At 38.1% G+C, this 27,794-nt stretch overlaps 1 protein-coding gene and 1 long non-coding RNA gene across 4 annotated transcripts; both read left to right on the forward strand.

The window, feature by feature from the left end:
• Positions 1 to 292: 292 nt before the first annotated feature.
• gstk1 (glutathione S-transferase kappa 1) lies at positions 293 to 26,634 on the forward strand. 3 transcript variants are annotated; one of them, XM_067448417.1, is made up of 9 exons: positions 293 to 355; positions 662 to 707; positions 794 to 865; positions 947 to 1,028; positions 6,358 to 6,486; positions 6,678 to 6,823; positions 7,066 to 7,182; positions 26,241 to 26,334; positions 26,517 to 26,634. In XM_067448417.1, exons 3-9 carry the CDS (start codon positions 794 to 796, stop codon positions 26,564 to 26,566), a joined length of 690 nt encoding a protein of 229 aa, XP_067304518.1. In that variant the 5' UTR covers positions 293 to 355; positions 662 to 707; the 3' UTR covers positions 26,567 to 26,634. The 3 variants fall into 3 exon arrangements, with proteins under 3 accessions (XP_067304518.1, XP_067304517.1, XP_067304519.1); XM_067448416.1 differs by having other exon boundaries at positions 299 to 707; XM_067448418.1 differs by lacking the exons at positions 293 to 355; positions 662 to 707; positions 794 to 865; ... (2 more) ...; positions 6,678 to 6,823; positions 7,066 to 7,182 and adding exons at positions 20,736 to 20,894; positions 20,980 to 21,051; positions 21,142 to 21,223; ... (1 more) ...; positions 25,646 to 25,791; positions 26,037 to 26,153.
• On the forward strand, positions 16,263 to 18,209 carry LOC137082873 (uncharacterized). Its single transcript, XR_010906417.1, has 2 exons — positions 16,263 to 16,487; positions 17,915 to 18,209. It is a non-coding gene; the product is annotated as an uncharacterized lncRNA (long non-coding RNA).
• Positions 26,635 to 27,794: the final 1,160 nt, after the last annotated feature.

Genomic DNA, 27,794 nt, shown 5'->3' on the forward strand with positions numbered 1-27,794 from the left:
AAAATAAAAAAGAGAATAACAAGAGACGAAGGTGAACCTATACAAGGTGTAATATTGTATAGAGAGAGAGAGAGAGAGAGAGAGAGAGAGAGAGAGAGAGAGAGAGAGAGAGAGAGAGAGAGAGAGAGAGAGAGAGAGAGAGAGAGAGAGAGAGAGAGAGAGAGAGAGAGAGAGAGAGAGAGAGAGAGAGTGTGTTTTAATCATAGACTGTAAAAAATATCTGGCAACCCCTTTAACAGACGGGAACTTTCACTGCAACTGCTAGGGGGCGGAGCATCGGTGCAGAAGCTCAAACATTCCGGAAACTTGGAATTCCATTTGTTTAAATTGTACTGCATTCATTCAAGCTCAGCACGTAATGCTATTATAATAAAACATATATAAAAAATATAATTGCCTTAAATTGTATCAATAATACTGAAACAGTAGTTCAAAAAAATGGCTGGCTGGCGAAGTTAGTTTTAAGCCTGATATTTTTTTTATAGCGTTTACTTTTTAAGCAGGTCTATTAATTACCAACAACAACTGCACTAAATATATTGCTGAAGCCCAACCATAGACGGTGGTGTTGTATAATACTAATGTTTGATCAAAACAACCTTTGAGATTGTCGTAAACGGTGGTTTGTTTCTCAATCTAACCGCGTTGAACTTTAACACAGTTTCTTCTCTTCAAATACATCAGAGACGGACTGACTAACGCCAAGGGTAACGTGTGTAGGCTACGCATGCATGATATACATTATATGTTTTGACACTTTTAGTCCATGTTCGGATATTATGCTTAATTACAGATGTCCAATCCCAGAAAAGTGGTCGAGTTTTTTTATGACGTTGTTTCTCCGTATTCCTGGCTGGCATTTGAGGTAGGCCTACGTGGTGTTTGTCGCCCTTTACTATAGTTAATTGTAGACCATGCTGTTTTCATATTGATTTTGTGTGTTTAGGTGCTGTGTCGCTATAAAAATGTTTGGAACATCGACCTCAAATTTAAACCAGCATATTTAGGGGGAGTCATGCATGCCTCAGGTAACGTTAAAAGAAAACTGCATGTTTACATTAACAAAATATACAAAACTCAAAATCAGACAATTCTATTATCAGGTGCGCTTCACACATATTAATATAACAATACACATAATACAATGTAAGAATAACAAATATTTTAAAAGTATCAAACATTTATATATAGCATACTTTTATTTGACATTTAAGATATGTTTGCAGAACATCTGGGTACTTTGTAAATAAAACCAGAAGGTTTTAGGCCTCAGACACTATGTTGACCCACACTGTGCAGTTCTGTGGTAAACAACTATTCCTAACTTGCACTTGGGACAATAATAATATGCTCTTTTGATTTACATGGCCTTCAGTGTGTTCTCTTGTTAAATCTTTATTTTTAAAAACACACCAGCTGGTGGCATACCACTATTAAGAAGAAGCCAGAAATAATAGGAAAATAATTGGGGCAGGCAAAGGAAGGCCCAGAGTGAGATTGTCAGATTTTCTGCAGGCATCCCAGCTTTGTTGTCTCCCCAAGTCTAAGTCTAAGTTTTAGCCGTGTCATGTTAAATGTGTAATAAACATTTAACTATCTTAAATCTAAAGTTTAACAATACTACAAAGTTAACCATTGTGCAAGAAATTGGCTGCTGATTTTTATTTATTTATTGCATTTACTTTTTAAAGCTACACTGTGTAACTTTTTTAGTTTACTCTTAGCTAAAAACACTTAGTTCTTTAAAAAAATATATGTGCTCATTAATGTATATTTACTGCTTTCAAGTTATAAATTATTCTCGTAAGTTTATAATATGCCATTGAAAAAACATACGGGTGAGGGGTTTCGAATGCTGGTCGCCATGTTGCCCCTCCATCTTGTAAGTACATTAGCCAAAGAGGGACATACCCGTAAATTCAAGCTTCGCCGGACTTAAATAAAATAACATAATTTAATGATACACAGAGTACTTACCCAACATGATCATCATTTCTAAAAGAAATTGTGAAGGTGAATGCATATACAAACAAGCTCTCCGTTTAAGATTTGACCAAATATAATCCAAGCCCCTTTGATGACGTTCATGATTAAGTTAAATTCAAGCTTCGACTTTCGCGTGTTTTAAGACTCGATGGCACCGTGTCGAATGTGAAGAGGGGGATTGCCATGTTGATCTTGGACTAAATCGGCCACCGTAGGAGTTCAAACGAAATCGGAATTGAGAGGAACAGAAACTATTATTGACTGGATGGTCATATACCTTTTCACTGCTAGATGGGGGAAAATATCACACTGTGTAGCTTTAATATCAGCAGGTCTACAAATAGAAATATAACTTCTGGACTCTAGGTGCTGCTCACGGCATAGTCGGTGTTAGATTGATTTTGCTTAAGAAGAAGACTTTTTTTTCCCCACAACACATTACATTAAAGGGCTAGTTTACCCAAAATTTTTAATTATGTTATTGATTATTCACCCTCATGTGGTTCTAAACCCGGAAGACATTTGTTCATCCTTGGAACACAAATTAAGATATTTTTGTTAACCTCTCTGACCCCTACATAGACAGCAATGTAATTAACACTTTCAAGGCCCAGAAAGATGAAGGAAACATACAAAATGTGCAGGGCTGGGGGTCCTCCAGGACAGGTTTGAAAACCAATGGTTTCGGGTTCTTGCAACCACGAAACAAATCGGCATTGCAAATTGAACATATACCTCGACTTGAATTGCCTTCTTGTGACTAAAAAAGTACTGCCAAACAACACATTTTCTGTTCACAATTTCCATTTTCACTTTCTCATAGCCTACTGCATTCGAACGGTCCACCTAGTAAACATGTTGCCATAATCAACCGCGGCATCATTGACCAGTATCGCATAGTGCAAGCCTAGGGTTCGGTTCGGTGGAAAAAAATTCTAAGGTTCGGCAGAAACCGAACCCAGTCAAAAAGCCCAATATTCGGCTGAACCCAAACCCTGGATTCGGTGCATCCCTAATATATATACATATTTACAGTGAGGAAAATAAGTTTTTGAACACCCTGCTATTTTGCAAGTTCTTCCACTTGGAAATCATGGAGGGGTCTGAAATTGTCATTGTAGGTGCATTTCCACTGTGAGGGACACAATCTAAAAAAAAATCCAGAAATCGCAATATATGATTTTTTAAACTATTTATTTGTATGATACAGCTGCAAATAAGTATTATATTATACTCATCGGCAATTCTCTCTGATTGCGTCTTTGATTATTCACACTGCGTGATTGTCACTCGCGTGTACGAGCACCAATTTCCCTATGATCTCTGGCTTTTGTCGGCGATTTCGCAAAACCTGTCGGCGACTTAAAATCGGGGGGAAAATCGGGCAGTGTGAACTAGGCTTTAGTCTGCTTTTAAAATGTCCACCTCCACTCCATTTACTATCCTAAATTATATGCACCTGTTTGAGATCATTGCATAAAGACACCTGTCCACCCCATACAATCAGTAAGAATCAAACTATAACATGGCCAAGACCAAAGAGCAGTCCAAAGACATAGCCTGCGTCCCATTTCGCATACTATCCATCCTAAATAGTATTCGAAAATAGAATTAGTATGTCCCAAATCATATTATGTTGAAAAGAGTATTCCAAAGATTCCCGGATGGTTTACTATTTCCGGTCCGAATCTGAAGTATGAATCGATGGGCACTCTATCGGCTGATATTGCCCACAACCCACTGCGAGGTGTATGGGGATTCGATCAGAACTACAAACGCGGATAAAAAGCGTTAAATACTACAAACATGACGGATGTGCGAGTTTGACGGTTAAGTAGAGACATTTAGATAAAGGGGTTTGAGTGACAAACTATCAATATTTAACCTGACAAAAATATATATTTATTCAGTGTTGTCCACATTATATTTCACCTGCAGCAGCATTGTGAACCTTTGTAATGACACGTTTGGCCATTAACTTTTAAATGCATCATTATATTTAAACTGCAAACACATGAGGAGAGTCTCTGCATTAAAGACACACAAATGGCAGATCAACGAGCGGCTACATTTCTCTCCGATACGGTAAGAGATTAATCTGTATGTGGAGGATTTGAACTGTGACGAATCTGACGATGATTGACAGGGCAGTTAAACGGTGACGGGATGCACGTAACTAAGTGACAGAGTCCGTTAAAGATGGCGAAGTAGTATGTCCCGAAGCTTGCATACTTTTCTGCTACACACTCAAAAGTATATACTTTTTCTTCACAAAAAGAGTACATACTTTTAGGACGTAGTATAAGTAGGCGAATTGGGACGCAGCAATAGAGACAAAATTGTACACCTCCACAAGGCTGGAAAGGGCTACGGGAAAATTGCCAAGCAGCTTGGTGAAAAAAGGTCCACTGTTGGAGCAATCATTAGAAAATGGAAGAAGCTAAACATTGACGCTAAAAAGCAGATTTGTGTCTGAGATTTCTGCACTGTCAGCAAAATCAGCAAAACAGAGGAGCTAAATAAAAATCTACTGACGGAGTAGCGGAAAATGACAACGAGCGGCGGAAAATGCAGAGTGAAGGCGGGAGAAAGTGAAACTCACACGGCAGATGCATGCATGCACGCACGCAGAATTAGAGTGCAGAAAAAGCAGAAAATACGATCACCACAGTGAAGTAGTAAGGAAAGTAAGCTCAAATATGTAAATTAACTAATTAAGAGATAGTTGTATGTGGAGAAGTCTTTATTTACATTGCATAATGTATTCTTTTCTTTTTTTTTCTTTAAGGTTATCAACCTTATCGAATCATTGAGCCAAACTGTAAAATTACTTTCTGACCTGAAAGAATTACTAAATACAAGAGCTGAAAAGTGATTTGGAGTTGTTCCCTGTGTCCCCTGTGATTGGGTGATGCATTTGTCGAGTTAGAAGAAATGATTTTTAGAAATATTGGCCAGCTGAAAAGTATGAACATGAAAAGTATGAGCATGAACAGCACTCAATACTTAGTTGGGACTCCTTTTGCATGAATTACTGCAGCAATGCAGCGTAGCATGGAGTCGATCGGTCTGTGGCACTGCTCAGTTGTTATGAGAGCCCAGGTTGCTCTGATAGTGGCCTTCTAGTGGCACTGACTAGTGGCATATCGCCTCTTCCTCTGCACATACTCCATAGATTTTCTATGGTGTTACGGTCAGCCGAGTTTGCTGGCCAATTAAGAACAGGGATACCATGGTCCTTAAGCCACATACTGGTTGCTTTGGCACTGTGTGCAGGTGCCAAGTCCTTTCGGAAAATAAAAACTGCGTCTCCATAAAGTTGGTCAGCAGCAGGAAGCATGAAGTGCTCTAAAACTTCCTGGTATGCGGAAGTTGACCTGTGTTGACCCTGGACCTCAGAAAACAGAGACCAACACCAGCAGGTGATATGGCACCCCAAACCATCACTGAAATGCAAAATTTACTTTCATCAGAGAACATAACTTTGGACCTCTCAGCAGTCCTTTTTGTCTTTAGCCCAGGCGAGACTCTCCTGACCCTGTCTGTTTTTCAAGAGTGGGGTTGGGTATCGTTTGGTTTTTTTTACGATTCCGGTGCCTGCAACAATACTTAAAAAATAAAAAAGAGCCACAAAATGACAGTGGATGACATTTAAGAATGGCTTTTTATTGTTTTGTTTTAGTTTTTTTTATTAGTTATTATTCTAAATCTTCTTTAAATTGAAAATTTTATTGAAAGTTTAAAGTATACTTAAATATATAAATAGATATACAAAACACAATTTACTTTAAATTCACAGTAAAAGCTAAGCCACCTAACCTAACTACAACAGGCCTAATTTAACACTAAAACCAGCTTCAGTTCAGCATTATTATATTCTCTGGCTAAATATTTTAGAACGCTTCGCCTTATTGCTTCATGGCAACGCGTCGTGCTTCTCACATGACACACACACACAAATTTCAGCTTTTAGTTAGCAGACAGTATCCTAGAGCTTCATATTTCATAAATAAATCACACTGAAGCAGTCAATAAGGACCCACTTTAGGGAGGCTTGACAATTTCACAAAGCCTACTTAAAATACCAAAACTGATGTGATATTTATGGTGACCTGAAGACAGGTAAAAGCATCTTGAATACAAAATATAAATACAATAATTAATGGTAAATTCAAATGGGTAATTTATCTTGTATGTAGGCTAATTATTTATTCACCTTATGTAATGTAAATGCACCAAATATGAATCAGGCTCTCCTCGAAGCAATAATCATGTAACCGCTAATAAAGCATAAATTATACTATACATTAATCACATAATAAATAAATAAATAACAAAGATAATACATGATCAAGTTTCTTCTATTTCTAGGCAACCGGCCCCCTGGGATGATCCCTAATAAGTTTTATTACATGAACATAGATCTCCAGCGACTGTCTCAGTACTTTGTGGTCCCTTTGAATCCACCTGCAGACCCTGCTGAGGCAATGTTTGAGAAAGGTATTCAAACTGCTGTTTTACGATGACTCATGATGGCCACATGCACAATGCAAGCTATACTTGTGGATTTATTTCTCTCATATAGAAAAAATATTTGTTTTATAGTCTAAAAAGTAGTCTTTTGTGTTTTTATGTGAGTCACTTTGTCACATTCTCTTTTATTTTCTCTCATCCTCCATCTTTCCATGTAGGCACTTTGAATGCGATGCGCTTTGTGACAGCTGTAGCAGAGAAGGACAAAGAGGGAGACGTGATGGTGGAGAGGGTGTCTAGAGAGCTCTGGAAAAGAATCTGGAGCACTGATCAGGACATTACCCTTCCCGCCTCACTCACTGAGGTATACACCCAAGATTAGCTCTTTAACTTCAGCACAAAAATAACAGATTTATTAGTATTGATTTTAACTGAAGAGGTTTCAGATGTAGAACCTACATTATAAAATCGCTAATTAGAATAAATCATCATGGTAATCTTCTATTACTTTATAACTATGTAAGCATTTCTTGATATCATCCATTGTACTTCACTGGCTTTGTCTTCAGTGTTTTCACTAATGTAATGCTTTTCTGTTTTGCACAGGCAGGATTAAAGGCAGGTCTCTCAACCAATGAGGTGAAGGAAATTCTGACCATCGCCAAATCTCAACCAATCAAAGACAAGCTAAAGAGTGTCACACAGGAAGCGCTGGAGTATAAAGTCAGTTTGCCTTTTACTTGCATCTTTGCATCCTTTTAATTTCTAACAAAAATTTTTTTGTTACTTCTAAACAACTTCTAAATAAAAAAAATATTTTAATTTTCTGTAAATTCAATTATTTCATTGCTGTGTTCACTGTAAACTCACATTTGCAAACTGCAAACACACACTAAATAATAACGGGAAAAAATCAAGCCATGATCTAGTAAGTCTTATTAGATTTGTCTATTTGCTTACTAAGACTGCATTTATTTGAAAAAACACAATATTGTGAAATGTTATTAAAATTTAAAGTGTTTATTTTACTATTTATGTTGGCTTGACAAAGACAACTGCTCTGCTGATCTACTATTTAAACAACTTAAATCTCAACCAATTAAATCTCAAATCTTGTTTTTCATGCCCTTTCCAGTAAAATTCCTTATTCCATTTAAAAAGGACCACAGGGTTTTTAAAAAAACTCCTCACTGAGGTTATCATAATTCATGCATGAAAGACGGTACACCATTCAGTCGTACACCCTCGCCTGGAGTTATGGAAACTGTGGGCTTGGCCTCTGAGGGGCCCAGCTCGTAGAATCAGGTCTATCTACTGAGGTAATAGAAACCATGTTGCACTCCAGAGCACCTTCTACGAGGAGACTGTATGGCCTAAAATGGAGAGTTTATGTCGCCTGGTGCACAGGCCGTTCTTTAAATCCAGTTCACTGCCCGGTTGGTTCAGTACTAGATTTTATGCAAGAAAAGTTCTCTTAAGGGTTATCCCCTTCCACTCTGAAGGTTTATGTGGGGGCAATATCTTCTTACCACATTCCTATAGATAGCGCATCAGTAGGGAGGCACCCATGGGTAACCCGTTTTACTATTTCCCTCATGGGACACTGAGGCTGAGACCTGCGGCATGCTCGAGGTAAATGGGCTGCATTTATATAGCGCTTTTATCCAAAGCACTTTACATTTTGCCTCACATTCACCCATTCATACACCGACTGCGGTGTCAGCCATGTAAGACGCCATCCAGCTCGTCGGGACACTTCGGACACTTGGTCAGGGACACTTCGACACTTGGTCAGGTGGAACCGGGGATTGAACCACCAACCTTCTGGTTTGTAGACAACCTACATGAACCACTGAGCCACTGCCGCCCCTCGAGGGTGTCTACCTGGGACTTGGCCATAGTACTAGACCGCCTAATGTTAGCCCCTTTTGAGCCTATTGAAGAGGTACCAGAGAAATTTCTCACATTAAAGACGGTGTTTCTTCTGGCTATTTAGTCCTTTAAAAGAATAGGGGACTTGCAGGCTCTTTCGGTTGCTCCCTCTTGCCTCGAGTTCGCACCTGGGATGGTGAAAGCTTTCTTATTCCCAAGGGAAGGTTATGTACCGAAGGTCCCCACTAACGTGGCGGGCCCTGTAATGCTTTGCCCGGTAAGGGCCTTGGATGCTTATCTCCACAGAGCTGCCCTGTGGCGTAAATCTGATCAGTTATTTGTGTGTTTTTGGGTTGCCGAGTAAAGGGAAGCCAGCATCTAAGCAGACGTTGAGCAAGTGGATAGTTGAGGCTATCTCTCTCGCATATGAGTCCTCTGAACAGCCTTCACCTTTGAAAGTCCGAGCCCATTCAACTAGGAGTATGGTAGCCTCTATGGCACTGGTGTCAGGAGTTTCGCTCCAAGAGGTTTGTGATGCGGCAGTGTGGTCCTCTCCGCACACTTTTGTGAGGTTTTACAACTTGGATGTAGCCTCTACCCCAGGTTCCCGGGTGTTTGTGGGTTGATGATTTCACATACGTATACAGGCACTTGGGACTATGGCGACATGGGCATTTCCCGTAGTGTTTTGACACAGCTCGAGGTCCCTCGATAAGGGAACGTCTCAGGTTACGTATGTAACCATGGTTCCCTGAGAGGGAACGAGACGCTACGTCGCTTTGCCATACTCCCGGCATGCCTGTGACCGACTTGTTCGACTTTTTTAGAAGCTAACACTGTTTGGTCCGGGTGTGCTTTATAGCTTCCTGGTCAATGACATCACCCGCCTATGACGTATCGCCGCGCTATTGGACAGATTTCACAAGTGCTTCATGACGCAATCACGCAGAGGCGTTCCCGTAGCGTTTCGATGCAGCGTCTCGTTCCCTCTCAGGGAACCATGGTAACATGCGTAACCTGAGACGTTATGTCACAGCAGTGAAATCTGTGGCTGTGTTATATGTTTAAACTTTAATATTATTAATTTTAATAGGTTAATAGATGTTTTTTCAGGAGTGTTATGGGTTTGGAAATTTTAAAGAAATTCTTAGTGCATTACAATTTAACTAAACCCATTCGACTTGTCTACTAAATCTACTGTATATTTAGTCGACTAAAACAATTCAGATGACTAAAATAGGACTAAAACTAAATAGCATTTTAGTCAAACGACTATGACTAAAACTAAATTCGCTGTCAAATTAACACTGGTCAGCAACATGCTAATTCATGTTAGCAAAGTGCTAAACATGCTAATTCAACATTTTAAGTCATGCTAGCAACATGTTAAGTCATGCTAGCAACATGTTAATTCATGTTAGCAATGTGTTAAAACATGCTAGCAAAAATGTTAAAACATGTTAGCGAACATGTAAATTCATGCCTAACAACATGCTGAAAACAATTAAGCAACATTTTAAATCATGCTAGCGGGGGTGTAATTTATGCTGCCTTCATGTGCTATCAGAAGGTTCCTACTTCCCACTTCAGAAGTCGAGATTGCGATCTTGTTGTGTTCAGGTGCTTTGTTGGAAAGATTGGAGGACGCCATGTTCATACTTTTGTGCGTCTTGGGAAAACGTTATTTTAACACTGTAACCCATTTCAGTCATTTCCTGTTTCCAGAAAATCATAGAATCACTGACAAACATAGCAGCATAACACGAAAGCATATTGTTAATGTTTATAATCACATTCACAATAAAGGCATAATGTAGACAAGATAAGGCTGCTTAAAAACTAAAATGCAATAGTTTTCAGCCATACATGATCCTATTGTATAGCTACTTTTACCACACTATCCATAGTCAGCTTGCTCACTATTCTGGAATGATGGTCAATCGCATTTGATTTTTGATGGGTTTTAAAACACAATATGCTTCAAATGATTATTAATTTATGTACTACTGACAAGACAATTAAATTTAATAAAACAACTAATAAAAAACTAAAACAACACCTGCCACAGCAGAAATTCGTCTCATATCCGCCATTTTTAACGGTTATGCCACGCCCATCTCGGGAACTTGGGCATCAAAATTATTTTCGAAATTCCCAGTGGTAAACACGACATTAGAGAGCGTTCATGTGCAATTTTTTACCTCAGAAACTATCGAAAACTATTTACGATAATTCCAATAGCACGTGAAGGCAGCATTATTGGGGGAGGCTTACATCCCCATCACTTTCAACCACCCTAATATTTCAACATGAAAATCACAGTAGATCAAATGAAACATATGTAGAATAGTTGAATGAAAACACGGGACCAGTGGAACTGCTGCTGAGGAAGGCTTTATTATCATGAGACCTACAGATGCCACTGGATGGATTTAAGAGAGAACACAGCAATGAGAAGTGTTTTCACTATGATTTTATCACCTGCACATGTCACACACACAAATGAATCAATCGGTTAAAATCACACGTTCTGTTAACGCACACACATACTCAGAAACAGTAAAAAAAACTATTAAATCCTGTCTATCCATTCATAAAACACTTTCTATGACATTAATGACACTCTTAGCAACATTACTGCATATTATGTATGGAGGACCAACCCTGCATACATTTAAAAACAAAATAATTGAATGAATAAGTAAATAAATGAATGAACAAATAAATAAATATAGCCTACACATTGGCTATGTAAATTAATAAACAGATAAAAATGTAATATTAGGAAAATAAATAACAATAAACGACTTGATAAAATAAATGATTAATTTTTAATGAAAATTTGTATTATCTTTCCCTTAATTTATTATTTTTTGCTTTTATATAAAATATATATTTTTAACTTTTATTTATTTGTTAATTAATTTTAACATTTGTTTTACATTAGTTTTATATTTATGCTTTCAATTATTATTTTTTACATTTATTTATTCCTACGTGTATTTATTTTTAGATTTCTTGATTGATTGATTGATTCATTTATTTTTCCGTGTGCAACATGGAAATGAGGAGGGCGGTCCTTGTGTATGGAGAGAAAACAGTATCTAAACCTTCCACAAATGTACGTGAGAGATCCACATTCGCGTGTACCAATCCACAAATGCACGCACCAATTCACAAATGCACGCGAGAGATCCACGTGCGCACGCACCAATTCACAAATGCACGCGAGAGATCCACACACACAAAGCAATCCACAAATGCATGCGAGAGATCCACACACACAAAGCAATCCACAAATGCATGCGAGAGATCCACACACACAAAGCAATCCACAAATGCACGCGAGAGATCCACATGCGCGCGCACCGATCCACAAATGCACGCGAGAGATCCACACACACAAAGCAATCCACAAATGCACGCGAGAGATCCACACACACATTTGATTATGTGTAAATTACACACCTGTAATTTAATGCACAGTAAATCACAAGTCTTTGCATTGGTGTTCTTCTTAGAATGCCCCTGAATATGCGCTTTTGTACCTGTGGAATGTTTTGAGACTGTCGTTCCGTGGCCTTGATTCACAAATGCACAAGTGCACGGAAGCCTGTCCGTATCTGTCATAGACAGTAAAAGAAATGGACGGAGGGATCCCATTGCCTTCTACGGCGTTAAGTGATGTCAGTATAGGGGCACTCACTTCCTGATGGCTGAGCGAACTGCGCAGGCTCAGACTGAGCTTGAGGACGTAGATGTGACGTGAGCCTCCTGTCTGACAGCTGTAGGTCTTCTAGTAGATGTGGAAAGTGAAAGCTGAATCACGTTGTTTAAATATTTTCTCCCGTTGCTTTTGGCTCACTATGGGCTTCTCCCCATTCTTCTCTCTTGACTTTATCAGACTTTATGTCTCCACGTCCCCCCGACTGCCTCATAGACAGTAAAAGATTGCCTGCGAGCGTCTCCTCAGGTCTATACGGTAATTTCTCAACTGTGCGACAGAGTCGCTTTGGTTATGACGCAATCGTTAGCCTATTTTTACAAAAACAGCTTCTGCGGGGCGATAGTGTAAGATACAAGGTAACGGAGCCTTTTATACATTGTCGTGTTTCTTTAGAAGTAAACAGTGGACAAATGGAGTCTTTAAACGCCTCAGATGTAAAGTTATTCACTGTCAAAGTGACTCAAAAATGAATGGGAGTCAATGGGATGCTAACAGCAGGTGATGGCTTGGTTAGCAATGGCAGCCCCTAGGGGTGGAACGCTTTCCGAGCGCTAGATTACCCCCTTGGTATCTGTCCCAAAGATGCGATACAGTGTTCTTCCTCCAGAGGGCGCTTACCGGCCTTCGAACTGAATCTTCCAAAGGGCTAAATTCATTTTGTTTTCTGACTTGGTGAGACAACTGAAGTCTAAACATTTTTCACTAAATATCTTATACATAAATACAAATATAGAAAACAAACCTTTTTTTATTCTTCAACATGAGATCAGAAAATATATAGCCTATTAAAAAAAACATTCGGATAACAGGAAAGCTTTTACGTCTTTAAAATGATTTCTGTAACTGTTGGTCATTACTAGGCTCAGTACTATCGCAAGTGCTGTGCCAAGTGTGAGACTGAACAGGGCAGGCACGTGCAGAGGGGGAAGCTTTGGGTGCTCGAGCCCTAGCCCTTTTTCAAAATAAATCAAAAGTGCCCCTCTCAGACAAATATCAATGATAATATTTTTGGTCAATAAAACAAAATAAATTTGACTTATAATAACATGACAATGTGGACTGTTAGAAACACTAAGACTGTTAAAAACACACCAAACTCAGGAAATATCATAGCCCAGAATATGAACGCATGGAAACGCTTACGTGGCTTAATGCACTAAGACAGTATTAATATGATATTTCCTTTTGGTGTTTGGTGTGTTTTTAACACTGTCTTAGTGCATTAAGTCACGTTAAGCATTTTCTTATAATGGTTTTCTATGGGAGAAAAACGTTTAACGTGTAATAAAACGCCTTGCGTTCATATTCTGGGCTATGATATTTCCTGAGTTTGGTGTGTTTTTAACAGTCTAAAGGCATCTTTACACAGCAAACGCGGCACAGAAACCGATTCTGACCCGGCATAAAATCCCAAAAATGTGCATTTACACAGACCGTTTAATCATTCTCTGAAGCGGCATAAATGCATTTACACAGGAATTAAAATCGCGGGTAACAATGCGTTGAACATTATTTAAAACTACAGTTTTAACAAAGTGTTATAAATTAATTTAAAACAAATAATGAAATGTATAAAAATAGACCTAAATATATATATATATATATATATATATATATATATATATATATATATATATATATATATATATATATATATATATATAACAAAAAAATAGTTTTTTTCTGCCTTCTATAAAGCGCTTTTGATGTTTGGCATAATTCTGTAGGTCTACACTGTAATTCTGCAATTCTTCTATTGTAGGCTACGGTATAGTTATTTTATATTTCTTAATAAAATTGTGCCTGATTGACAATGCTATAACGAAAGTATAGCCTACATTATTACGGGTTAGAATACCGCAGGATTAAAAGATCCAAAGTTTTTTTCAAAGAAACAGAAAGTCACTTTAGAGCATTCACATGTAGACTAGGCTACAGTGCGTCGCATCCGTGGGGGATACACCCACTCTTTTCTCGGTGACAGGTTTCAACACCCGCTCTTTTTCTGCAGTTTTTCCGCAGTTTTGCACAAACACCATAGCCTACTGCAGTCGCTCCTCCATTTCTCTGGCCGCTCTGTGTCTGCGCTCGCTGCTGTTTCGGTGCAGGACGGACCTGTCCGCGGTCGTTCTCCGTGGTTCTGACCAAAGAAGAGCGATCTGGAATCTCCATTATAGCACCTGCACCCTCTCTCTCTCTGAGCCCATAGACTGTAAAAGTGGTCAGGGTTGTAATATTTCCCCAAAACGAAGTTTAGTTCTCAGCTCGTATAACATGAACCCGAATATTTGACAATTCTGTCTAATTGTGAAAAGAAAAACGTTACACACGTCAATCCATTACCGACGATTTTTGTTCGCGTCTTTATTAAATAGGCCTATAGCCTACAAACAGTTAGGCTATTTAATTAAAACATTATGTTATAGGCTAATATTTAAACATAGCCTAACTATGACATTATAGTTTTCTTTAACCCTTTGTTTTTGAAATTAAGCGCCGCCGCATTTTGTTCCTTCGTGACAGCGGGAACAACTCACTCTGTAATTTTTTGCCACATGATACAGATAGCCTAGGTGATATGCATAATTATAAACTATAAATGTTCGACTTTTATGTCACAATAACAACAAATATTCTGGGAATATTGTTTATGCACTTCAAAATTTCCAAACGCTGTCTTAATTCATTTTTTTATTATTAGGCTAATAACAATTGTTTAAAAGCATTTCTAAATTCAGTTATTTCCACAAAAAAAACGAAATTTCGAGCCAAAATAACGAAACGGTAAAAACTACCACCATGCAAATTACCTACATTTAGCCCTTCTCTCGCTACAACCCGACTGGGGAACGAATGAGCTAAATGTTCTAAATAAATATGCACATAGCCTAATAATAATGATAATTAAAAATTAAATAAACTCAAATATTCTACAATGTTGCTTATAGACAAATTAGCCTACAACCATAATGATTGAGCTATAGCCTATTTCAAGTTGTTAGGCTGCAGCACTATGCCTAAGGGAAAAATCCAAACTTCAGTCTATTTTAACGACATGTAGGACAGCAGATAGAATATATCAGAAAATATCACATCTAATATAAAATATCTCTCCAAGAGATTATAATAGCCTACTGGGTTGCACAGTGACGCCGACTGGGTAGGCTACAGCATTTACCGTTTCTGAGGGGAAATGTTGCAGTGCGTTGATCTGCCAGTCTCTTAAAAGGAAGATTACAAACACTACAGTGGTTAGCTTGACGTGAGTACAGAAAGCATTTACTTTAATTCCTAGATAGTTTGTCTCCTTGCTGCTTCTTGATTCTCGCGACTAGTGAGCTGGCTGAAACGTGGTTGTCATGACAATGATGTAGTTTAAGGCGGCACAGGTTCGCGTTCATTTACACTGAATCAAAACCGCTTCTATGTCGCCTTTGATACTAGGGGCCGAGGTGGGTCAGACCCGGCATAATTTAAGTCTGCTTTAATGTGGCATCGCGTCTTTACACAGAATTTTGAGCAGACACAGACCCGCGTTAGACCCGCCTTAACTCGGCTGTGTAAAGATGCCTTTAGTGCATTAAGCCACGTTAAGCGTTTTTCACGTTAAGCGTTTTAGCTTAACCCATAGCAACGCGCTATGGCAACACTTAGGACTGATAAGAAAAAATAAACAGACATTTTCCGACTTTTGAGCCATTCGTTAATATTGTACACATTGTCATGTTATTATAAGTCAAATTTATTTTGTTTTATTGACCAAAAATATTATCATTGATATTTGTCTGAGAGGGGCACTTTTGATTTATTTTGAAAAAGGGCTAGGGCTCGAGCACCCAAAGCTCCCCCCTCTGCCTGCCCTGTTCAGTCTCACACTTGGCACAGCACTTGCGATAGTACTGAGCCTAGTAATGACCAACAGTTACAGAAATCATTTTAAAGACGTAAAAGCTTTCCTGTTATCCGAATGTTTTTTTTTAATAGGCTATATATTTTCTGATCTCATGTTGAAGAATAAAAAAAGGTTTGTTTTCTATATTTGTATTTATGCATAAGATATTTAGTGAAAAATGTTTAGACTTCAGTTGTCTCACCAAGTCAGAAAACAAAATGAATTTAGCCCTTTGGAAGATTCAGTTCGAAGGCCGGTAAGCGCCCTCTGGAGGAATAACACTGTATCGCATCTTTGGGACAGATACGGACAGGCCCAAATACTCCTCGCTGCAGACTGTAGCGCGGTGACGTCATGAATATTGCGTCACGAATGTGTTAGCGCGCATGCGCAAAGTGACGTTTCGTCGGTATTTAATACGCATGCGCGCCGATGATGTCACTTTTGTGTATTCGCGCATGCGCGTACATTCATTTTCAACTTCAATCACCTGAGGATGATGTTAGCGTTCGCTCGAAAGGTATGGATTCCATGGCAGTAAGTCAATAAGCAGTGTATTTATGTTGTTTTTTACAATTGTGTGTTTGTGTTAACAGCTTTTAATTGTTAGGGATGCCATATAGAGCGTCATAAATGTTTAATTTATTAATGTTTAACATGTGTGCCTCTAAGCAAATTAATGATTTGAAGATGTCTTAAAATAGAGCAGAAAGACTTAAATTAAGGAAGTCATGTCATTGATTGTTGCATGCATTGCAAAAATTAAATAAAATAAAAATCCTAATTTTTGTCTTGTTTTTCCAAATAGATATTTAAACATCTTTAAACAGAGATGCATTTACATGGAATGCAAATGTAAATTGGAGTCTCAAAAGAATTAATAAAATTATGGGAATTTATGTTGAAAACAAATCAAATATCTGTCTGTCTGCCTGCATGTCATGCCAGTCTGTAATGTGTCTGTCTGCCTGCATGTCATGCCAGTCTGTAATGTGTCTGTCTGCCTGCATGTCATGCCAGTCTGTAATGTGTCTGTCTGCCTGCATGTCATGCCAGTCTGTAATGTGTCTGTCTGCCTGCATGTCATGCCAGTCTGTAATGTGTCTGTCTGTCTGCATGTCATGCCAGTCTGTAATGTGTCTGTCTGCCTGCATGTCATGCCAGTCTGTAATGTGTCTGTCTGCCTGCATGTCATGCCAGTCTGTAATGTGTCTGTCTGCCTGCATATCATGCCAGTCTGTAATGTGTCTGTCTGCCTGCATATCATGCCAGTCTGTAATGTGTCTGTCTGCCTGCATGTCATGCCAGTCTGTAATGTGTCTGTCTGCCTGCATGTCATGCCAGTCTGTAATGTGTCTGTCTGCCTGCATGTCATGCCAGTCTGTAATGTGTCTGTCTGCCTGCATGTCATGCCAGTCTGTAATGTGTCTGTCTGCCTGCATGTCATGCCAGTCTGTAATGTGTCTGTCTGCCTGCATATCATGCCAGTCTGTAATGTGTCTGTCTGCCTGCATGTCATGCCAGTCTGTAATGTGTCTGTCTGTAATGTTTGTCTTGCCAAAAAAAAAAATATATATATATATATATTGTTTGTCTGTTATGTCTGTCTGTGTCTATCTATTTATCATGTTTTTGTTTCTGATAGACTGTAAACTTTCAGTTTGTAAACTACTTTGAACTAATGAATCTTCAAACTTCATAGCTATTGAAACTATTTCAAACTTTCAGGCTAGGCTTTTTCAATCTAAAGTTTGTCTTGAGAATTTTTTTATCTTGTTTTTATTCTTAATAAAATAAGTCTCTTAGGTACTTTACAGACAAAGCTAATAACACTCAAGCATATCTTTGTCTAACTTCTTCCAATAATACATTTTAAAATATTGTCCTGGTATGACCCTGTACGATGTTAATGCCTTTCTTCAAAATTATTCAACATTGTTTGTTCTATATTTTATCTAAATTAGGTGTCTAGAACTGGTGTGCATTTTCCACAGAACACAAACAAGAGTTTCGGGTGCCCTGCTCATTGACACTGTGCTTGCTCTGCACTATCGAAGGACTGCCCACCCGGGTCTGCTCCTGATGGCGGATGGGGAGACCTGAGGTGATTTCATCCAGATAACGAGGATGAGGGCTATTGCTCGGGTTGAATGTTTGTATATGTGTGTATGATAATCTGTATGTGTACATAATTCTGTAATTATAATGATAAAAGCGATGTCTGCTTTGCTTTGAAATAAAAGAAAGTTGTCACTCTTATGAGTTATAATATGGGATATAGACACTGAAAATGTACTGTATGTAATCAGTTTAACATCAAACTACTTTATTGGCATAAATGTTTTACATGCCGTATTGTCAAAGCAACAGAAACTGTCCAAAAAATATAATACACAAAAATAAAGAAGAACAATGTAGGCTACAACATAATGTGAAAATAACACATTTATACCATCTGCCATTATTTTATACAATTAATGATCTATGTACATTATGTTACTAAGGGTGGTTATTTATTTATTTAGTGATATTACTTATTTTATTTATGGTCTTAGCGTAATTAGTTTATACGTTTGTAATGCATGGGGCATGTAATTCTTGCAAGTTTCTTCGTGTGTTTGCTGTATTGAATTGGGAATTCAAATTAATAATTTTTGTGAGGCTAAAGATGAATTTCCACCTGCGTGGACAATAAAGAGTTGTAATCTAAACTACACTTAGTTTAAATAAAATACACAGAGTGTATACTCTGTAATTCTTTATAATTATATTGTTTTACTTCAGATGGCATGGTCAAAACCAAGGATATGTGTACTCCGTTTTGCTGTTTTTTATTATTACTTTAGCGTTTTTAACATTTTATTAACCTATTAAGTCAAGTTTTCTCATGCATTTTAAAGACGTGGGACGTCAAACAAGAAATCAAAACATGTGACATCACCGCATAACGCAAATAGTACACGCATGCGCTGTCACCACGTTATTGCGCATGCGTTTTAAAGATATGCGATACGTAATATTCGTGACGTATATTCGTGACGTCAGCGCGCTACAGTCTGCAGCGAGGGGTATCTCGACAGGCTTCCGTGCATTTGTGAATCAAGGCCACAGAACGACAGTCTCAAAACATTCCACAGGTACAAAAGCGCATATTCAGGGGCATTCTAAGAAGAACACCAATGCAAAGACTTGTGATTTACTGTGCATTAAATTACAGGTGTGTAATTTACACATAATCAAATGTGTGTGTGGATCTCTCGCGTGCATTTGTGGATTGCTTTGTGTGTGTGGATCTCTCGCGTGCATTTGTGGATCGGTGCGCGCGCATGTGGATCTCTCGCGTGCATTTGTGGATTGCTTTGTGTGTGTGGATCTCTCGCATGCATTTGTGGATTGCTTTGTGTGTGTGGATCTCTCGCATGCATTTGTGGATTGCTTTGTGTGTGTGGATCTCTCGCGTGCATTTGTGAATTGGTGCGTGCGCACGTGGATCTCTCGCGTGCATTTGTGAATTGGTGCGTGCGCATGTGGATCTCTCGCGTGCATTTGTGGATTGGTACACGCGAATGTGGATCTCTCACGTACATTTGTGGAAGGTTTAGATACTGTTTTCTCTCCATACTTGTGTAGCTTCAGCGCATCATTGGTTGAGAGAACTCACCAGTCTGAAGCTCACGCACAGAATCGTCAGACCAGCTGAGGAGAGTTGTCGGTAAATGCACCGGATAGATCTTTTAAAGACACCAAACAACTTCTCAATGTTTCCAGCAGTTTGACCTATTGAGAGATAAGTTTCAAAGGTACTTATCGGAAGAAAATACGATGGTATTCCTCGTCCCACCTACCATCTGACTAGCACAGATTTTGAATGTGCTGGGACGTAGCTATTTTGCACAGTGTATCAATTATTGCGGTAAAATTTCAGTCTGTACTTCCACATTCATAACGGAATATAACCCTCCTAAAACATCGATAAGCACATCTAATTTTAACAACAGTAATTTGATGCGTTGTTTTCGACTTCATTCACTAATTAGCGCAACTCTCTAACGTTAGCTGTTTGTGAAAGGTCCGCCATAGAGCCATTTACAACAACCTATCGAGTTCAAAATCTTTGCGAGTCAGATATGGCACTATTTATAAGTACCATTGAAACTTATCTCTCAATGGGTCAAACTGCTGGAAACATTGATAAGTTGTTTGGTGTCTGTGAAATAACACCCCGATCGTCATTTACTGATAACTCCTCAGCTGGTCCGACGATTCTGTGGCTGACTGTGCGTGCAGCGTGCGTGAGTTCTCTCAACCACTGATGCGCTGAAGCTGGACCGCCCTCCTCATTTCCATGTTGCACACATAAAAATACATTAATCAATCGATCAATAAATGTAAAAAATAAATACACGTGGGAATAAATAAATGTAAAAAATAAATGAACGCATAAATAAATAAATGTAAAAATAAATATTAAAATTAATTAACAAATAAATAAAAGTTAAAAAATAAAAAAAATTATAAAAGCAGAAAATAATAAATTAAGGGAAAGATAATACAAAATGTATTTTGACATTATTTTATCACGTCGTTTATTCTGTTATTTATTTTCCTATTATCACATTTATTTATCTAGTTATCTGTTTATTAATTTACATATGTGTATATTTATTTATTCATTAATTTATTTACTTATTCATTCATTCATTTTTAATTTATGCAGGGTTGGTCCTCCACACTTTTTTTAGCAGGTCTATAAATTGTTCAACAGCTGGACTAAATATATTGACGCCGGTCCAGCCATAGACGGCGGTGTTGTATAATACTAGATCAAAACAATCGTTGAGATTGACGTAAACGGTGGGTCTATTTAACCGCGCTGGCTCTTCTCTTCATATACAGTTTCTTCTCTTCATGTACATCAGTGAGACGGGCTGACTAACGCCAAGGGTAACGTTACGGTGTAGGCATGCATGATATAAATTATATGTTTTGACACTTTTAGTCCATGTTCGGATATTATGCTTAATTACAGATGTCCAATCACAGAAAAGTGGTCGAGTTTTTTTTTGACGTTGTTTCTCCGTATTCCTGGATGGCATTTGAGGTACGTGGTGTTTTTCCCCTTTTAGTATAGTTCATTAAAATCCATGCTGTTTTAAATGTTTTCATGTTTATATTGATTTTGTGTGTTTAGGTGCTGTGTCGCTATAAAAATGTTTGGAACATCGACCTCAAATATAAACCAGCATATTTAGGGGCACTCATGCATGTATCAGGTAATAGAGAAACTGCATGTTTACATTAACAAAATATACAAAAATCAGAATCAGACAGTTCTATTATCAGGTGCGGTTCACACTATAACAAGACAAAATAACATTTAAGAATAACAAATATTAAAAAGTGTCAGACATGTAGGCTATATAGCATAGGCTACTTTTATTATTTAAGATAAAATAATTGGGGCAGGCAAAGGAAGATGGGCCCAGAGTGAGATTGTCAGATTTTCTGCAGGCATCCCAGCTTTGTTGTCTCCTCAAGTCTAAGTCTAAGTTTTGGCCGTGTCATGTTAAATGTGTAATAAACATTTAATTGTCTTAAATCGAAATCAAAAAAATACTACAAAGTTAACCGTTGGTCAAGAAATTGGCTGCTGATTTTTTTTTAAATTGTATTTACTTTTTAATGTCAGCAGGTCTACAAATAGAAATATAACTTCTGGTCTCTAGGTGCTGCTCACGGCATAGTCGTTGTTAGATTGATTTTGCTTAAGAAGAAGACTTTTTTTCCTCACAACACATTACATTAAAGGGCTAGTTTACCTAAATGTTATTAATTTTTCACCCTCATGTTGTTCTAAACCCGTAAGACATTTGTTCATCCTTGGAACACATGAAGATATTTTTGTTAACCTCTCTGACCCCTACATAGAAAGCAATGTAATTAACACTTTCAAGGCCCAGAAAAGTAGAAAAGACATTGATTTAGACCAATGGACACATGGACTATTTTAAAAATGTGCTTACTACCTTTTAATTAAATAGCTGTCTATGGAGGGGTCGGAGAGCTCATCAAAAATATTATTTATTTATATATAATTTATTTATTATAAAAATATTCAGAAGATGAACCAAGGTCTTACAGGTTTGGAACGACATGAGGGTAAGTAAATAATCATTTGTCGGTGAATTAACCCTTTATCCTTCCTACTGAGTTATTGTCATGAGATTGTTACATTCACACCTGCCCGTGATCATTTGGGCAAATATGTTGCAACCTGAAAATAATTAAAAACAACTATTCCGTTAAAAAAATTTTGTGTGTTATTTTTTATTTTCATTTTTTATTTTGTTGATTATAACTAAGAAAAATCCCAAATTCAGTATCTCAGAAAATTAGAATATTACTTAAGACCAATACAAATAAATTATTTTTAGAAATATTGGCTAACTGAAAAGTATGAACATGAAAAGTATGAGCATGAACAGCACTCAATACTTAGTTGGGGCTCCTTTTGCATGAATTACTGCAGCAATGCGGCGTGGCATGGAGTCGATCGGTCTGTGGCACTGCTCAGTTGTTATAAGAGCCCAGGTTGCTCTGATAGTGGCCTTCAGTTCTTCTGCATTGTTGGGTCTGGCTTATCGCCCCTTCCTCTTCTCAATACACCATCGATTTTCTATGGGGTTAAGGTCTGGCGAGTTTGCTGGCCAATTAAGAACAGGGATACCATGGTCTTTCAGCCAGGTACTGGTTGCTTTGGCACTCAGTGCAGGTGCCAAGTCCTTTTGGAAAATGAAATCTGCATCTCCATAAAGTTGGTCAGCAGCAGGAAGTATGAAGTGCTCTAAAACTTCCTGGTATATGGCTGCATTGACCTTGGACCTCAGAAAACACAGTGGACCAACACCAGCAGATGACATGGCACCCCATACCATTACTGACTGTGGAAACTTTACACTGGACCTCAAGCAACGTGTATTGTGTGCCTCTACTCTCTTCCTCCAGACTCTGGGACCCTGATTTCCAAAGGAAATGCAAAATTTACTTTCCTCAGGGAACATCATTTTGGACCACTCAGCAGTCCTTTTTGGCAATACGCTTCTGATGATGTCTGTTGTTCAAGAGTAGGGTTGGGAATCATTTGGGTTTTTGACGATTTCAGTGCCAAACAGGTACTATTAAAACAGTACTGGTGCCTAAAGTAAGTAAACTATATAGTAACTTATATAATGTTTGTCTGATATGAATATAACACAGTCAAATTAAAACTGTCATAAAGGAGTTATTGCCACTTCCATAGACATCAGCGTGTTTTTGCTGCTACTTATGCGCATTTAAATGTCTGAAACCTAAAATAAACATGATGTGGTTGAATCCATGCTGCGCCTTGTTCCAGGCACTCTCAGAGATTCTCCGCCTAAGGGCAAATTATATTCACTTTCTGTTCCAGAGAGGGAGGCTATGGAGAAATATATTTCTGATTCGCTAGCATCCAAGTTCATTCACCCTTCCTCATCTCCAACGGGGGCGGGGTTCTTTTTTGTGGGGAAAAAGAATGGATCTCTGTGACCGTGTATTGATTACTGAGGGCTGAACAACATCACGGTAAAGAATACTTATCCTTTGCAGTTGATGTCTTCAGCTTTCGAGCGATTGCAGGGAGCATCCATCTTCACAAAATTGGATTTACGTAGGTTCGCTTAAGGAAGGGTGATGAATGGAAGACAGCGTTTAATACCACTAGGGGGCACTTTGAATACTTGGTCATGCCGTTCGGGCTGTCCAACTCCCCAGCGGTTTTCCAGGCACTCGTCAATGACGTGCTCAGAGATATGGTCGACCAGTTCATATGTCTACCTGGATGACATATTGATTTTTTTTTCATCTTCTCCAGGATCATGTTCAGCATGTCAGACGAGTGCTTCAGAGGTTGTTAGCAAATAAGCTTTTTGTCAAGGCGGAGAAATGCATCATGCACAGTCTGTTCCTTTTCTAGGGTACATCATCTTATCTGAGGGAGTGCGTATGGACCCTGACAAGGTTATGGCTGTGATAGATTGGCCAAGTCCAGATTCCTGTAAGGCCCTACAGCGGTTTCTGGGATTTGCCAATTTCTATCAGCGGTTTATTCGCAATTATAGCCAACTAGCCAACTACTGAACAAAACTATGACATTGATAACATAGTTGTTGGCTGTCAAGTTAGCCCTGGAGGAGTGGCGTCACTGGTTGGAAGGGTCAAAGGTACCTTTCATTGTATGGACCGATCACAAGAACTTATAATACATTAGAACCGCCAAAAGACTCAACTCTAGGCAGGCTCAGTGGGCAATTGTTTTCGGACGTTTTGACTTCTCTTTCATACCACCCGGGTTCCAAAAACATCAAACCCGACTCTTTATTTAGAATTTTTGACCAATCCGAACATCCGTCTACTCCCGAGTGTATTTTACCCAAGACTCTTTTTGTCTCCACTCTCAGGTGGGAGGTCGAATCAAAGGTTATATCTGCCTTAAAAGGGGTAACGCCTCCACCCCACTGCCCACCAAATCGTTTGTTTGTGCCAGAGGAAAATCGGTCCGACTTAATTCAGTGGGGACATTGTTCCAGCATAGCTTGTCATCCAGGGGTTCACCGTACCAGTTTTTTGGTAAAGCAACGATTCTGGTGGCCACGTATTGCTCACGACATCCGCAATTTTGTCTTAGCTTGCTGGGTCTGTGCCACTGGTAAAACTTCCAATCGTCTACAGGATGGGTTATTGCAACTGCTGTTAGTCCCTTCGAGATCCTGGTCCCATATCGCTCTAGATTTTATTACCGCCCTTCCAGGGCAAAACAGTTGTTTTGACTGTTGGGGACCGGTTCTCGAAGGCGGCTCATTTTATTCCTTTACTCAAATTACCCTCAGCTAAGGAGACAGCGGTTACTGTCATTGATCACGTCTTTCGATTACATGGCCTCCCGATGGACGTGGTGTCTGACAGGGATATTGTATTGTTGTTTGTTTACCGGTTTCGACCATGAGTTGTCGGAAATAAAGAGCATCTTTGCATTTGCATCCTGAGCCTGTCTTTGTTACACACAAAGCCTACTTAAAATACCAAAACCAATGTGATATTTATGGTGACTTCTTATCTTCAGACAGGTCAAAAACATCTTAAATACAAGATATAAATACAATAATTAATGGCCATTTCAAATAGTTAATATATCTCTTATGTAGGCTAATTATTTATTCACCTTATATAATGTAAATGCACCAAATATGGCTCTCCTTGAAGCAATAATCATGTAACCGCTAATAAAGCATAAATTATACTATACATTTATCAAATGATAAGATAATACATGATCAAGTTTCTTCTATTTCTAGGTAACCAGCCCCCTGAGAGGATCCCTAATAAGTTGTATTACATGGACGTAGACCTGCAGCGGTTGTCTCAGTACTTTGTGGTCCCTTTGAATCCACCTGTAGACCCTATTGGGGCAATGTTTGAGAAAGGTATTCAAACTGCTGTTTTGTTTTATGATGGCCACATGCACAATGCAAGCTATACTTGTGGATTTCTCTCATCTAGAAAAAAAATATTTGTTTTGTAGTCTAAAAAGGGTAGTTTTTAAGTCTTGTGTTTTTATGTGAGTCACTTTGTCACATTCTCTTTTATTTTCTCTCATCCTCCATCTTTCCATGTAGGCACTTTGAATGCGATGCGCTTTGTGACAGCTGTAGCAGAGAAGGACAAAGAGGGAGACGTGCTGTTGGAGAGGGTGTCTAGAGAGCTCTGGAAAAGAATGTGGAGCACTGATCAGGACATTACCCTTCCCGCCTCACTCACTGAGGTATACACCCAAGATTAGCTCTTTAACTTCAGCACAAAAATAACAGATTTATTAGTATTGATTTTAACTGAAGAGGTTTCAGATGTAGAACATACATTATAAAATCGCTAATTAGAATAAATCATCATGGTAATCTTCTATTACTTTATAACTATGTAAGCATTTCTTGATATCATCCATTGTACTTCACTGGCTTTGTCTTCAGTGTTTTTTTCACTAATGTAATGCTTTTCTGTTTTGCACAGGCAGGATTAAAGGCAGGTCTCTCAACCAATGAGGTGAAGGAAATTCTGACCATCGCCAAATCTCAACCAATCAAAGACAAGCTAAAGAGGGTCACACAGGAAGCGCTGGAGTATAAAGTCAGTGTGCCTTTTACTTGCATCTTTGCATCCTTTGTCTTTTTTTAACAAAAATTTTCCTTACAGTGATTTCCCCCATTTTTGCAGTGCTTTGGTTTACCGTCCATTGTGTGTCATGTGAACGGGAAGGCTGAGGTCTTCTTTGGTTCTGACAGATTTGAGCTCATTGCTCATTGCATTGGTAACTTTGGGTTTTTATTTAATTTATTATTTAGTATAATGGTTATATTTATTACTTGATGGTTTATGGCACTTTATCATTTTTTTAAACCAAAAGATTCTTAAGTAAACTTGGGATAATAAAATCTTAGTTGATATAATGTACTGACTTTTCCAATCATTTTCTTTCTTTTTGTGTTTCAGGGGAGAAGTGGGTGGGGCCTCAGCCTGACAAACCCACAGCCAGAATGTGATCACTGCTCCTTTTATACATTGTATATTTCAACTTCTAAATAAAATTTTAATTTTAAATTTGTGTAAATTCACTTATTTCATTACTGTGTTCACTGTAAATTCACATTTTATTCAATTGCAAACACACACTAAATAATAAAGGAAAAAATCAAGCCATGATCTAGTAAGTCTTATTAGATTTGTCTATTTGCTGCATTTATTTGAAAAACCATAATATTGTGAAATGTAATTATAATTTAAAATAAATGTTTTCTATTTTAATATTTATGTTGGCTTGACAAAGACAACTGCTCTGCTGATCTTCTATTTAAACCACTTCTTCTGAACTAAAATGTAAACAGTATCTCCTTCTAGAACTTTCAAGGTACAACCACCAAACTCAGGTCAGTCCTTCAGACTGTTCTGACTAACCAATCTGACATTATGGTTTTCCTAAAAATGAAGATTAAACTTAAGTATTTAAGGGGAAACTTTAGTATTCAGTCTCATCCACAACATATCTATTCTAAATCATCCTAGCAACATGCAAATTTATGCTGCCAAAATATTAAAGGACAAGCACCAATCCGGTTCGCTTTTTTTTCTATAGACTGTACTCACAAAGATATAACGATCAAGATAAACTTAAAAATTCACTGGAGTTGTCCTTTAATTCAAGTTGACATGTTAGCAGTGTTAAACCTGTTAATTCATGTTAACAAAAAGCTAATTCCTTCTAGCAGTGTAGAATCATGTTAGCATTAGCAACTTGCTAATTCATGTTAGCGATGTGTTAAAACATGCTAGGAGCACTTAAGCAATCACTTAATTTAACAACAATTTTGTTGTTGTCATTTTCATAATTTTTTTTGCCAACGATAACTAAATAAAAACCAGCTGTGAATGACAAAAACTATGACGAATATCTGACATTTTGGTCAATGAGTGGAAAATGTTAGGGAGGGACAGCATACATGTTTCTGCATTTTTTTAAATGCTGAAATTGACCTTTTTTACTTTATTGGTGAGCACTTTGTAAAGCTTTTGAGAACTTTAAAAGGAGACAAATGTGAGAGCTTAAAGTCCTCATGAAATCAAAATCAATCCTATTTACTTAGCACATATTACAGGTCTTAAGAGTGAATAATTAATCCGTGCAAGTTAATACACAGAAACAAATGGTTTGCCCTAGTAATCTTTAATAAAAAAATCTATAAAGTTATTTCCGGTCTGGAAACGGCGTTCCTT

Source organism: Pseudorasbora parva, chromosome 7 (assembly GCF_024679245.1).
Source record: "Pseudorasbora parva isolate DD20220531a chromosome 7, ASM2467924v1, whole genome shotgun sequence".
NCBI classification, from domain to species: Eukaryota; Metazoa; Chordata; class Actinopteri; order Cypriniformes; family Gobionidae; genus Pseudorasbora; species Pseudorasbora parva.

Bases quoted from the DNA above. Each gene is read 5' to 3' on its own strand.
- gstk1 (XM_067448417.1), top strand. From the start codon at position 794: ATGTCCAATCCCAGAAAAGTGGTCGAGTTTTTTTATGACGTTGTTTCT. The intron at 6,487-6,677 runs GTATTCAAACTG...CTTTCCATGTAG, and splicing joins TGAGGCAATGTTTGAGAAAG to GCACTTTGAATGCGATGCGC. The intron at 26,335-26,516 runs GTAACTTTGGGT...TTTGTGTTTCAG, and splicing joins GCTCATTGCTCATTGCATTG to GGGAGAAGTGGGTGGGGCCT.